The 13,659-nt window shown below is 38.9% G+C and overlaps 1 protein-coding gene across 4 annotated transcripts in view; it reads right to left on the reverse strand.

Annotated features, from left to right (window-relative positions):
• amd1 (adenosylmethionine decarboxylase 1) overlaps nucleotides 1–13,659 on the reverse strand; it is a 34,045-nt gene that overhangs the window by 12,784 nt on the left and 7,602 nt on the right. For 3 of the 4 annotated variants that reach the window (XM_048531967.2, XM_048531965.2, XM_048531968.2), the window contains one exon: nucleotides 10,145–10,231. The exons of the other annotated variant lie outside the window; for it this stretch is intronic. Coding sequence is in view for 1 of the 3 variants with exons in the window: in XM_048531965.2 (XP_048387922.1) it covers nucleotides 10,145–10,231 (87 nt within the window). In the remaining 2 variants the exon portion in view is untranslated. The remainder of the gene's footprint in view (nucleotides 1–10,144; nucleotides 10,232–13,659) is intronic. 4 annotated transcript variants of the gene reach the window in all.

Here is a 13,659-nt window from a genome sequence, read left to right on the forward strand (position 1 = left end):
ATCTAGTATTGCAGAATAAGCAGGACTAATGAGCACTGTGAGATATCCACAGCTGAAATAGTGACAACAGCAGAACTGAATTCCACATAAGTCTGAAAACAATATTGTACAACTATAAACTAAAAATGTAAAAACAAACATTTCAGATATGGGGCAGAGTTGGCTATTGTTGATTGGGTAAAGACTAAAATATAAATGGTACAGTTATAAGAGGTGGCTTAAATTAATCGCCAAGAATAACATCAGATTTTAGGATTACGTGGTTTAGAAACTCGAAGGCTGTTGATTAAATACAAATAGAATCAAACTAGCCAGAAATATTAAAAGGGATTGCAAGAGCTTCTATAAGTAGATGAAAAGCAGCTTAAGCAAACAATGATTACTTTGAAGTAAAGACAGGTGACACAACTGTGAGGAATGAGGAACTGTACGAGGCAATGAACAAATACTTTAGGTCTTCGGTTGTGAAAACAGGCAGTTTGGAAGCTAGCTAGCTATTCCTAGAAGAGAAAACAGAAAACGACAGGGCCGTTAGACTGAATTGCTGGGAAGGAAGCAGAGAGTTGGAATAAATGGGGCAGTAAAATTGGCAGACAGTGAATTATGGAGTGCTGCAACTTCAACAGTTAACATTCTGTATTTATGACTTGGATATCTTACTTTGTCCTCATCTAAATTTGCTAATGATATGAAGCTAGATCTAATTGCAAACTGCAGGGTACAGCAAACACAAAGACAGGTAAGGTATGAGGCAACAAATTGGTTGACTGAGAAATGAAAGATTTTAGTTATAAGATTAGAACATTCTTAATGGCATTAAACATAGAAAGGTTGATGTACAGAAACTTGGTATACTTGCATAAAGAACACAGCACCGATATAGCAAGCAATGAGGGATTCAAGTTACTTGTCAGCTTCCTTTGAAAGGATAATAGGCACAAGGAAGGCTACAATGAGACCACAACTAGAGTAATCATGGAGTTTTGGTCACCATATTAAAAGGAAGGACATACTTGCATTAGAGATGAAGCAAAGGTTCACTGGATTGGTTGCTGGAATGAGGGAGTTGTTTTATCATGACAGCCAGTTGAACTGGATTTACTTTCTTTGAAGACCAGAAGAATGAGAGGTTATCAATTGAAACATTCAAGATTACGAAGGCCATAGTCAGAGTAAACAGACATTTCTTTTGGCTGGAGAATCTAGATCAATGGGACATTTCAGGATGAGGATTTGATCATTTAAGACTGAGATGAGGAATGATTTCTTACTGAATGGGATGCAAATATTTGGAAGCTTCTATTCCCAAAGGATGTAGATATGCCAGTATTGAAAATACTTAAAGCAAAGACATCTTTGATACCTCAGGGAATTAGGGGATTATGGGATGGTGGGAGAGTAGATTTGAAGTCAAAGACCAACTATAATCTTATTGAATAGCAGAGTGGGCTCAAAGGGATGCACGGTTTTCTCCTGCTCCCATTTATGTTTAATACTCGAAACCATGATTAGGTAGCAAAACCATGGGGTCACTAATCATTGTGAAAACTTCAGCTTCAAGTCCAGATGATATATACCAGCAGTTCCCAAACTGACGAGCCTCTTCTGAAAGTTTAGATAAGCAATATATGGATTTTAAAAATTACACTTGAATCAATAGGTTTTTCTTTCTTTGATTGGATGTCAGCATTGCAAGCAGGGCCAGTATTTGTAGTTCATCCGTAAGTGATCTTGAGAAAGTGGTGAACTGCCTTTTTGAACCAATGTAGTTATCTGGTACAAGGGGATGCACGTGCTGTTAGGCAGGGTTTTCCAGGATTGAGCATTAGAAACAGCAATACAGCTTCAAGGTGGGATGGTGGAAAATGAGGCTGCACTTGCACATTGGTGGTGCCCCTAAGCATTTGGAAAGTGCTATCAGACAAGCTTTGGTGAGTTGCCACAATTGTTCTGATTTAATTTGTACTTTTATCTGGTGCCAACAGCTACCAGTGTATTGGTAGGTGGAATATTGAAGGTGGTGGATGGGGCATCAAATGTGAGCTGCTTTTGTTCTTCAAATACTTAATTTCAGCCATACAACATTTTCCTTCCTCCCTCCCCTCCCCCCCGTCACAGGTTTAACATTCACAACAGTACATGTCAGCACCTTCATACACAAACCATCAGAATTAAATAGAAAGAAACAAACCCCAATGGAGGAAATACAAAGGTTTAAACTTCTCAGACCAATGGTTATAAATGGAAGAGATGCAAGGACAGTTCATGAGACAAACATCATTGTTTTTCTCTCAACAGATGCTGCTTAACCTTGAGGCTTTTCAATCATTTTCTGATTTTATTCAACATTTCCATATTTCATATTAACTGCTCCAATTTAAGACAACATAATTGTGGTCTGTGTGTTGTGCATCTCCCAACAGCCACTGCACCAGCCTTTTCTGTTTCTTACATAGAATGTATGCTTACCTAATATTTGTTCAGCCTTTGGAACAAAAGTAAGCAATACTATTTGCAATAAATTTCAAAATCCTTGAAAAGCAAACATCACATTTCAAAAGACGATTAAAACTTCAACTTTGCTATCCACATACAGAAATAAGCATGCAATTAGATTGAAAAATGTAATCTGGATGCAACTGTGCATTTCTTATATCTGAAGACAAAACCCAAACTACATTTAACACTGAACTATGTTCGTCTACGTCTAAGCTTGAGTGTGCAGTATTTCACTCTATCTAGTTGGTGGAACAGAATTCAAGCTGCTTCCAGGGCAGCAAGATCTGGAATCAAACAACACCAAGATAAAGCTACTGCAAAAGAACCAGCATTCGTTTCCAATGCTAGCCATAATCTGGAATGCACTTCCTGAAAGGGTGGTGGAATCAGTTTTTTTTTTCTTTTAAAAAGGTCAACCTGATTGGACATTTTATCAAAATAATGGAACTTGAAGTTCCACCTTCTAGCTCAGAGGTAGGGCTATAAAATCATTAACCAGATTCAATAACTACTTTCAACAAGAGACTGCAGCTGCGATTGCCATGCAGCATCATTCAACAGTACATTTTCACTTTTCATTTGCAGTACTTAATTTCAAACACTAGCTTAAAAGATAATCATTTCTAGGTAATCATATATCTGTACTCTGCTCTAAGGTCTGCCTGAAATTTTAAAGAACCTTCAGATATGGTCCATGAACCTGAAGACTTCACATGCCTACCTAATTGCCTTAGTTGAGGCCACAAGATGCTCTGGGATATTGTTATGCAGCATTACACACTGAAAAACTGTTTTGACTGCATTGACAATACAGCAGACTGTGCTGTACATGTCCAAAGACAGCACATTAGGTAGAAAAAAAATACTGAGTTGTTCCAGAGCTAATTCCCAATATTTTTAGTGTTGTTTGCTGCACAAGGCCAGGCCATTGAGAAATACGAACAATTTGAGGGAAGTGGACAGTCTTTAAAATATTTACTGCACAATTTTAACATTGATAGAGTGCATTCGTAGGTAAAACTGAGCTGCAGATGGCCACCTAAAGTTTTACTTAACTCAAGTCTGCATGCAGACTTCACCTCTTTTCTTCCATAAGCCTCTTTAAAATAAGGTAACCATAATGCCCCATAGAACCTTCGACACAGCCTGTCCAATGCAGCATACAGTTGTAACAAGAGTTCCCAACTTATGTTCCAACTTACAATAATGGTGAAATTTTCTTTTCCACCCTTTTATGATTTATGTACAAGGGACACCCAGATCTCAGTACCACAGCATTCTGCAATCTCCATTTATTTTTTTTTCCTGACAAAGGGAGCTTGTATTTTCTGACATTATATGCCAAAAAAATTGCCCATTCAATTAACATTATCTACAACCCTCTACATTTTCAAGCTTTCTCAAAGCTTACTTTCCTATCTTTACAAATTTGACTCAGTCCCTTCAAATCATTAATAAAGATTGCAAATAGTTGATGTCTGATCCCTATGGCACTTCGCTAGCTATTCTTTGCTACAGCATTTATAAATATTGAAAACAATACAGAAAGCAACTTTAATGTACACAGAAAAAGAACAATATCTAAAGTGAGTGTTGGCCCTTAGAGGGCAAGACTGGGTAATTAGTGGTGGGGAAAACAAGACAATATTGGAGATGGAGTAGGCTTTAAAAAAATGTCTTCACTGCAAAAAGCACAAAAATTGCAAGAACATTCGACATGTTTTACTTCATTAGTTCAGCAAAGGTTCAGCAGGATAATCCCCGGTATGAAGGAAATGTCTTATCAGCAAAGGCTAGTGTAAGTTAGAACAAAAGGCGATCTCATTGAAATATATAGCATTTGAATGGCTTGGGAGGGTAAATGCTGAGGATACCTTCTCTCCTTGAGGGAGAATCCAGTGCCAGAGAAGAATCTCAAAATTAAGAGGCACCAATTTAAAATGGAGATGATGAGGAGTTTTTCTGAGGGTTATGAATCTTTGCAACTCCTTGCCATAGACATTATGGCTTAGAAAGGGTAGAGGCTGGGAAGTTGTTTCGTTAGGTGGGGAGACTAGGACCAGTGGGCATAGCCTTAGAATTAGAGGGGGTAAATTTAAAATGGAAATGAGGGGACATTTCTTCACCCAGAGTGTGGTGAGCTTGTGGAATTCATTGCCACGGAGTGCAGTAGAGGCTGGGACGTTAGATGCCTTCAAGGTAGCGATCGATAAATTCATGATCTCACAAGGAATCAAGGTCTATCGGGAGAGTGCAGGGAAGTGGTGTTGAAATGCCCATCAGCCATGATTTAAATGGCAGAGTGGACTTGATGGGTCGAATGGCCTTACTTCCACTATGTCTTATGGACTCCTGTGGGGCAGATTCCTTGTGTATACTTAAGGCTGAAATAGACTTTTGACCAGTAGGGGAATCGGGGTGACAAGGAAAAGGCAGGAAAGTGGAAATGAGTAATGCTGGAACAGCTATGCTTTTTGGAAATGGCAGAGCAGACTCAAACGTCCTACTTCCATTCCTATTTCTTATGGTCTCCTTGATCGCTTCTGGAAGGCAAATTCTACCATCTGACTGACTTGCTTCAATTTCTTCATTAGTTTAGGTTCCCATTTAAAAGCTAAGGAAACACCTCTGTCACAACATGCTCCATCTGTACTACTGCTTTAGTTTAAGCTAATTTCCTTTGCTAATACAGTATCTTCTCAGGATTCCTTGAGTATCCCTACCATTGCAATTGGTCTTCCATTTACCTTCAGAAATTGACCACATTACTACTATCACGGAAGCATATTGTTTTATTTACATCACATTCTTCTCATTTATTACTCTAACATCTTGTTTGTTCCCTAAAACTAATTGCTTTCCTACGTTTTCCATTTCCCCGATTTATGTTGACTCCCATATGGTCATTTTTCCGCATCTGACCGTGACAGATAATCTGCCCGAGCTGCCATTTCTCAAATCTTTGATAATTAACACGTCTTGATGAGTTTTAAATGTTACCACAAAACTATTTCTGAATTCTGCCACAATTATGACCCCCCACATTTGGCAAAGTCCAGGCATAGGCTGTTTGAAGGACTGTAACCCTGAACTTTTCATTTCTTTATTTTTCTAACTTATTCCTAAGTACACTTCTACCTAAGACAGCACTGTAAAATGCCAACTTTAAGTTTTTCACAGCATTCGTGTGAGGACAAGTGACAATAAACCTGATTCTAATTCCAAATGTTCCATTGTCACATCTTTTATAACAGCCCAGAATTTTCCCCAATACTGATGTGAAGCTAATTGGTCTTTCTTAAAATTTCCATTTTTAAACAGTCAAATTCATGATGCAATTCCAAGCTGCATAATAAATTTCACAACAACTTTCCTGTTTTATTTCAGTACCTTCACATACTTGTTTTTAAAAGATTCAGAGATCCCTCTCAAATTCAACAAACTTTGATCTCTCAGAGGTCCACCCTATGCCCCAGCTATTGGGAACATTGGACAAGTGAGAGTGAAAGCTAGCTTGATTGTACAAACAAAATACATAGCCTATTTGTTTATGTGGTCAGTCACTGGAAATGCTCAAGAACAACATTCTCCAGAAAGTGCACAGCTGCTTGCAAAATTTGCACAAGCTGATTGGCTTGTAAATGCACTGACCTCTGGTTCAGTAATTCGCTGCTGAGCGTGGAACTTGGGGGTCCATGCAATAGCAGGAAGGAGTAGAGGGAACATACCTTGAGAAGCTATGAATACACTTAGCAAAGTATCAAAAATTTATTATACAAAACAAAGAATACCAAGTCATTTTTGAAACGATTTCAATAGAAATATCAGAAATAAATGTAATTGTTTCCTGGAGCTTTCCTCTTGCATTCTAAAATCTCTCAGAGCAAACACATGGATTTGCTACATCTTCAGCTCTGTTCCTGGATATCTTTCTTATAAGTCTGAGGATTTTCTCCATATACCTGACTTTTCAGACACTTTAATAGCACTTTTTCACACTCAAACCAGCGCACATTGTTCAACCTTCTGAACTGTTCTATCTTTGAGAGATCTATTGGTATGCAGTGGCAATTATTTCTTCTACCTTTGTTTCTAAAACATTGTCAACTGTTTGCCTCAAGCTCTAGCCCAAGGCTGAACTTATTAAAAATGCACCATCACCATACTCCAAACAAATCTAAGAATAAACTGAGACAACAAAAACAACATTGCTGGAAAAGCTCAGCAGGTCTGGCAGCTTCTGAGAAGGAAAAAAACAAGTTAATGTTTTGGGTCCGGTGACCCTTCCTCAGAACAGAGTTGGGGAAGGGTCATCAGACCCAAAATGTTAACTGTTTTCTCCTTCACAGGTGCTGCCAGACCTGCTGCGTTTTTCCAGCAACGTTGTTTTTGTTCCTGATTTACAGCATCCGCACTCCTTTCGGATTTTATTAAGAATAAACTGAGCTTTCCCTTTGCAGCACAGAATACAAAAATATAAAAATCAAGGGTCTAAACATCATGTACCTTCAACACTATAACCAACGTGCAATAAGTTCTGCATAAAAGAGATTTCATCCAGGAAGTCAAAATGACACAACCATCATAAACAAATCTGAAATTAGACTTAACTGTACTTGTTACTTTATGCAGTATCAAATTGAACAAGCAGACTTCACTGCTGAAGCAGCAAAGCTGTCAACTTTTGTTTTTGAAATAAATAGCTACAGCTAAGCTTAAAGCAGAGTTCATATCTTGAATGGTCCGAGAAGGAAAAAGGATCAATCAAGACAACTTCTCAAATAAGTTCACCTGTTGAGAACTTTTACAACTCAGTTCTTAATTTAGCAGACTTCCTGAGTTCCAATACAATGCTGAAAAATCCACGAAATATGTGGAACTAAAATCACCCAAGCTCAAAGCTTAAGTGCTCCAGACTCCCAAGAAACTTTGTCTCCAAGTTACTTTCCTGCATTTCATTTTATTCAAGCAGCTTAAAACCACAATCTAAAAATGCCATTAACATGATCACTTGCTTACTTTTCAGGTTGATTCAAATTAAAAACAGTTATTCAAGATCAAGAAACAATTATTATGGATAGAATGAACAATCATATCGTTAAATAGTGGGTTGATTAGAAAGTCAGCACAAAATTCTGAAGGGGAAGCCACGTTTAACCAACAGTTTTTTGAAGCTGTAACAGTCTCAGTGAAAGTAATGCTGTTAAAGATGTCAATACACAATTTCCAGACAGCATGTGAAACACTGCTAAACAGATTTGAGGAAAGTTACAGGTCATCGTACGAAAGGGACAGTAGCAACACGGATGCAAAATTGGCTAAGTGACAGTAAACCGCAGATATTTTTCAGGCCAGAGGAATTATGTAGTGGTGCTCTCCAGGGGTCAGTACTGGGATCCTTGCTTTTCCTGAAACATGTTAACGATTTAGATCTTTGTGTGCGGGGGACAATTTCAAAGTTTGCAGATGACACAATGCTTGTAAGAATTCTGAATTGTGGAAGAGGTTTGCGTGGAACTCTAAATACAATGACAGATTGGAAGAGTATGTGGGTAAACGGCAGAGAAGTGTGAACTGATGCATTTTGGTTGGAAGATTATTGAAATACAATATAAAACAGGAAGTACAATTCAAGAAGGGGTGCAGGAACAGAGAGATTTGGGGATATACATGCAGAGACCATTGAAAGTGGTAGGATGGGGGAGACATCACTTAAAGCACAGTGCTCCCAATAACAGGGACATAGAGCACAAGAGGTGATGTTGAACTTGTACAAGAGACTTGCTAGATGTCAGCTATCTTTAAACAGTGGTGGGCACCACATTATAGGAAAGATGTGAATGCATTGGTGACTGCACAGAACGATTTACAAGAATGGGTCAATGTATGAGAAACTCCAACTCTGAAAACAGAGTTTGAGAAATAGGCAACAGATTTGATAGAGGTTTTCAAAATCATTAATGGGCTGAGTAGAGTAGATTGGAAGCTGTTCCCTGCTCAAAAGGAAAAAACCTGTTTGGACATATTTAAGTGTGATGAGCAAACAAGGGTGATGTGAGAAAATACGTTTGCAAACTGCAAGTAGTTAGGGCCTGACTGGAAACATGGAGGAGGCAGGATCAATTGAGTTCAAGTGGGCATCAGAAGAGATCAATGGGCTGAGGTGAGGAAGATGGGAGTTCAATTTGGATAAATGTGAGCTTTTGCACTTTGGTGCAACAAACAAGGGCAGGACTTGTACAATTAATGATAGGGCTCTGGCTAATGAACAGATAGACCTAGAGGTTCAGGTACGTAATTCTTTGAAACAGATTCACAGGCTGGTTAAGGCAGCTTTTAGCATGCTTGCCTCCATTGTTCAGACCTTTTGAATTTGGAGACAAAAACGACCTTGGATTCCAGCATCTGCAAACAGGAAGCTGGAAGAACACAGCAAGCCAGGCAGCATTTGGAGGAAAGGAGCAGTCAACATTTTAGGTATTAACCTTCTTCAGGAATCAGAAGGGAATATCTGAAACATTGACTGCTCCTTTCCTCCAGATGCTGCCTGGCTTGCAGAGTTCTTCCAGCCTCCTGTTTGTCTACCCGTTGAGGATAGAACTGGGATGTTGCGTTGAGGTTGTGCAGGAAATTGGTGAGGCCAAGAGAGATTTGGGGATATACATGCAGAGACCATTGAAAGTGGTAGGATGGGGGAGACATCACTTAAAGCACAGTGCTCCCAATAACAGGGACATAGAGCACAAGAGGTGGAATACTGTGTACAGTTCTGGTTGCTATTTTTATAAAAACAATATTATTAAATTGGAGATGGCTCAGAAAAGATTTACCAAGATGTTGCCAGGAATAGAAGATTCAGTTATAAAGATTGACTGGGGCATTTTTCACTGGACCGTAGGAGATTGAGGGGCGTAGGTAAGATAAATAGCAAGGGCCCTTTCCCTAGGGTGGAAGAATTCCAAACTTTGGGGTGCATAGTCATAAAGGAAAGAGGAGAAGGATTTAAAAATGACGAGGGGCAAATTCTTGTTTTAAGCAGTGTTGTTTGTTATTGGAACTGAACTGCTGGAGGAAGTCAGGAATGAAGGTAGAGTTCCTATGTTTAAAAGACATTTGGATAAGTACAAGAATTGGAGTGATTTGGAGGGATATGGATCAAATGAAGGCAAGTGGGACTAGTTTAGTTTGGGAATAAGTTTGGCATGGACAAGTTGGACCGAAGGATCCATTTCCAAACTCTATAACTGAAATGGTGTGTGGGGATGGGGGAAAGGCAGGAAATTAGCAAAAGGTAATACAGCCACAGTGCTGGCATGATAGACCAAATAGTCTCCTCATGCACCATAACTATTCTGAAACTGAAATAGTTATGATGCAAACTGTTTTTTTTCCTTGAAGTGCTGTAACTATTCAAACAAAACCTCAGTTCCATAAAAAGAGCCCTTATCTATGAGAGGCAACATAAAATTTAGAAATGGACACATTTATCATGGTTAAGCATGAAACCTCAAGTTTTCAGTTTGCAGCCCTTGATATTTTTCTCCTAATCCAAATATGGTTTTTGCAATAATAAACTGTTGATAATCTAACCCATATCCTGTTCAATTCTAACTAGATTCATAAGGAACACAAAATATTCATATACCTGAGTATATAGGCTTCCTGCCTGTCCGTCTTTGTCACACTTATGATCAAACAATGCACATTTTCCAATAGCTTGTCCCACTCAAACCTACAAAAAACAAGAAATTGTCATTAGTCTTGGAAAGATTCCAAACGTGACAATCTATCACAAAATTTAATTTGTCTAAATAAAATACTGATGCTGTCTGGTAAGTATTTTAATATTTTAATCTTTGCACAACTATCATCTTTCTAAAAAGTAATGTAGCACACTGAGGTAGCTTGACAAAGCACATTTCACACTTGAGATGTACAGCAAAAGCTCAGGGAACAGACTGCATTCCAACATTAGTACCGAAAATGTGCTCTAAAACTAGCTGCGCTCCTTGCCGTGCTGTTCCAGTCGACCCCCAACTGATGGCATCTACATGGCAACGTGGAAAATTGCCCAGGTTCAGTACAAATACAAACCTAATCAATTACAGTGCCTGTTTATTTTCAATCAAGTGCCAGAAGAGGTCAATATGCCATCAAACAGCAATTGATTCGCAATCCCTGAAAACTCCTGATCTCATTACAGCCTTGGACCAAACATGGACAAGAGCTGAGTTCCAGAGGTGACTGGGACAGCACTTGACATCAGGGCAACATTTGACAAAGAGAATCACAAGGAAATTTAGCAGAACTGCAGACTTAAGGCAATCAACAAGGAAACCTAGATCTGAGGAATAAGGTACTTGCAACGAAGGCAGGATTGCAAAGGAATCAATCAAAAAAGGCTGAGTTGAGCAAGTTCCTCTATGTTGAAAGGATATCAGTCATCTCTGGAATTTAGAAGAGTAAATGGTGATGTCATTGAAACAGACAAGAATCTGCAGGAATCTGACAAGAAGCTGCTTCCCCTGTCCGGGGAATCTAGGACACAGCAGAACAGCCTCAGGATAAGGGACTAATTATTTCAAACAGAGAAGGAAAAATCCATTTACTCAAAAGGGATATAAATTTTTGAAATTCTCCACCCTAGAGATTGTGAATGCTCCAGAGTATATCTTTAAGGCTGACACATTGATTTTTGATCTCAATCAAAAATGGTAGGAGAAAGTGGAGTAGAAGCAGGTTATTCACAACTGTACTGAATGGCAGAGCAGGTGCACTTTTTTGGGCACAAGGTTTTGGGGATAGACGCAGGAAATATAATCTGCCAAAGGTCAGTGTGACATTTAAAAACAATAAAAAGGACTAAAATAATTAGTGCTCTTGGGTAACTAATGAAAGTCACCGCCACATAGTTGGTGACGGCAGTGAGATTGTTGTATATTTGGATAGTCAAAAAGCATTTCCTGAAGTGTGCCATATACCAAATATCATAACATTTGAAGGCAAAATAGGTTTTAAAAGAGTAAATATTCAGGAACATTCCAGAAGAAACTTACTAGATTGCCAAAAAAAATTCAATTGGGTCGGCAGGCCAGAAAATCTGGGGAGATTTCGAAAATCTCCAGTCATTCTACACCCTGATGCCAAGCTCCCAATTTCTTGTCATTTTAAGGGACAGCCTTGCTGACATGCCCATGTGTGTTTTTGGTCTGCTGCAGTGGTCAATGAAACTCACTGCAAGTAAGGAATAATACCCGAACCTTGATTGGGCATGTTATCATATTCAGGACTGAATATTGATTTTAATGGCTTTTTGCCATGCAATGGCATGAAACATGTTTTTCATTAGTTGCTTATTCTAATATTCATATTCATTCTGGATAAATGCTTTATTACGATTACCATTCCGCTCACATTTTGTACCTCGACATTTCTGACATTTAATCTTATTTGTTGACTACCACATCTCAGGCTTTCCCTTTTTTGATCCTCTGGACTAACATACCTACGGAAGTGCACTCCCACATTAATCACAAGCTAGGTCTCAATCGTTTGCAGCAGTCTCTGGTTCAAGTCTCATTTCAGGATTTGAGTGCACAAAACTAAGGCTGACATGAGTGCAGTACTGAGAGAGCACTGCACTGTCAGGGATGCCATGTTTGGATGAGATGTCAAATCAAACCCCCATCTATTTGATCAGGTGCATGTAAAAGTTCTCAGCCCATTCTGAAGAACAGAAGTCATTCCCAATGCTCTGATAAATATTTATCTCTCAAATAATCACGTGTCGACTATAATCATGGTGAAGCCATTGACAGAATATTGGCATTAGTCTGCAAAATTGACAACCAAAGCATTTCAGGCTTGAATGACAAAAACAAGTTCAGCACTCATGAATTGAGAGAGATCAATACCCCAATGAAAAAAATGAATTTTTCTAAGGACCTAAAAATATGAAATTATATTCTGATATGGAGTAGTTCTCTCTCAAGAGATGTAACATGAGATATGGTGAATAGGTGAACAAGTAGAATTGAGCAAGACAGATGACTCAAGAGGCTATCTAGACAACTGTTGTTCCTATTTATGTTCTGGATTTCAGCTGACAAAAAGGAAACTGATGTTCTCAGATTGACGTTTACACAAATCAATCAACCCTTACAAAGGCGCAACCTCTTTACCCAGCAAATTCCCTTCAATTCAAAAGAGGAAAACTACACTTAAGCAGCTCAAAATGTTAAAATGATTCCAGGACAGAAATTACCAGTAGTCTGTTGATAAAATATATTTTTGCGCATCTACATTTTCTGGTGAAAACTGCAAAGGGCAGGCTATGAAACTATGTTTAGTGGAAGATAACTAAGGAAAGTTTTGTGCCTTGATAACCAAAATAAAACTGGAAATATGCCTATTTCCCTGTGAAGTGTTTTCTTAACCTAAGATACGAGAGCACCTTCTTGATATGGGTAGTGGTTCAGATCAACGAGGGATAAATATTTAACAGCAGCTTTGGTGGCAATGATGAGATGAGTCTCTCTCAAAGCTCTGGATTTGAGGAGTTTACATTCCACAGAACATGATTTAAGAGACTGAACACAGATCTTAGACAGCCATTACACAGTACATACAATTTCCCAGGACAACGTAACAGCTCACCCTCAATCCTTACCTTTCTTTTCAAAATTGCCTGAAAATCCAGATAAACTCCAAAAAGTATAACTGGGTGAATGTCAGAAATAGATGTCAGTCTAGACCATCAATCTCCATTAACTACACCACTTTTACTATCACTGCTGTCTCATAGCACCAGGGACCCAAGTTCCATTACAGCCTTGGGTGACTGTGTGCAGTCTGCACAGGTTTCTGCCAGGTACTCCCCTACATTCTGAAGATATGGAGGTTAGGTGGATCGGCCTTGCTAGATGTAGTTTACATGAATAGAGTGGGTGGGTGCTGGGGCAACAGGGAAGGCTAATGGGTGGGATGCTCTTCAGAGGGTCAGTGCACACACAATTGGCTGAATGGCCTCTTTCTGCACTGAAGGGATTTTATAATTCTATGAATACCCTGGCAAATACTGAGTGTTTCCAGTAAATTGGAAACCTCCTCTTGGTGAAGGCACACAAAGACAACAAAATTCATCTCCAGCCCCAATGACTC

The sequence above is a fragment of the Stegostoma tigrinum genome, chromosome 4, assembly GCF_030684315.1.
Source record: "Stegostoma tigrinum isolate sSteTig4 chromosome 4, sSteTig4.hap1, whole genome shotgun sequence".
Taxonomy (NCBI): Eukaryota; Metazoa; Chordata; class Chondrichthyes; order Orectolobiformes; family Stegostomatidae; genus Stegostoma; species Stegostoma tigrinum.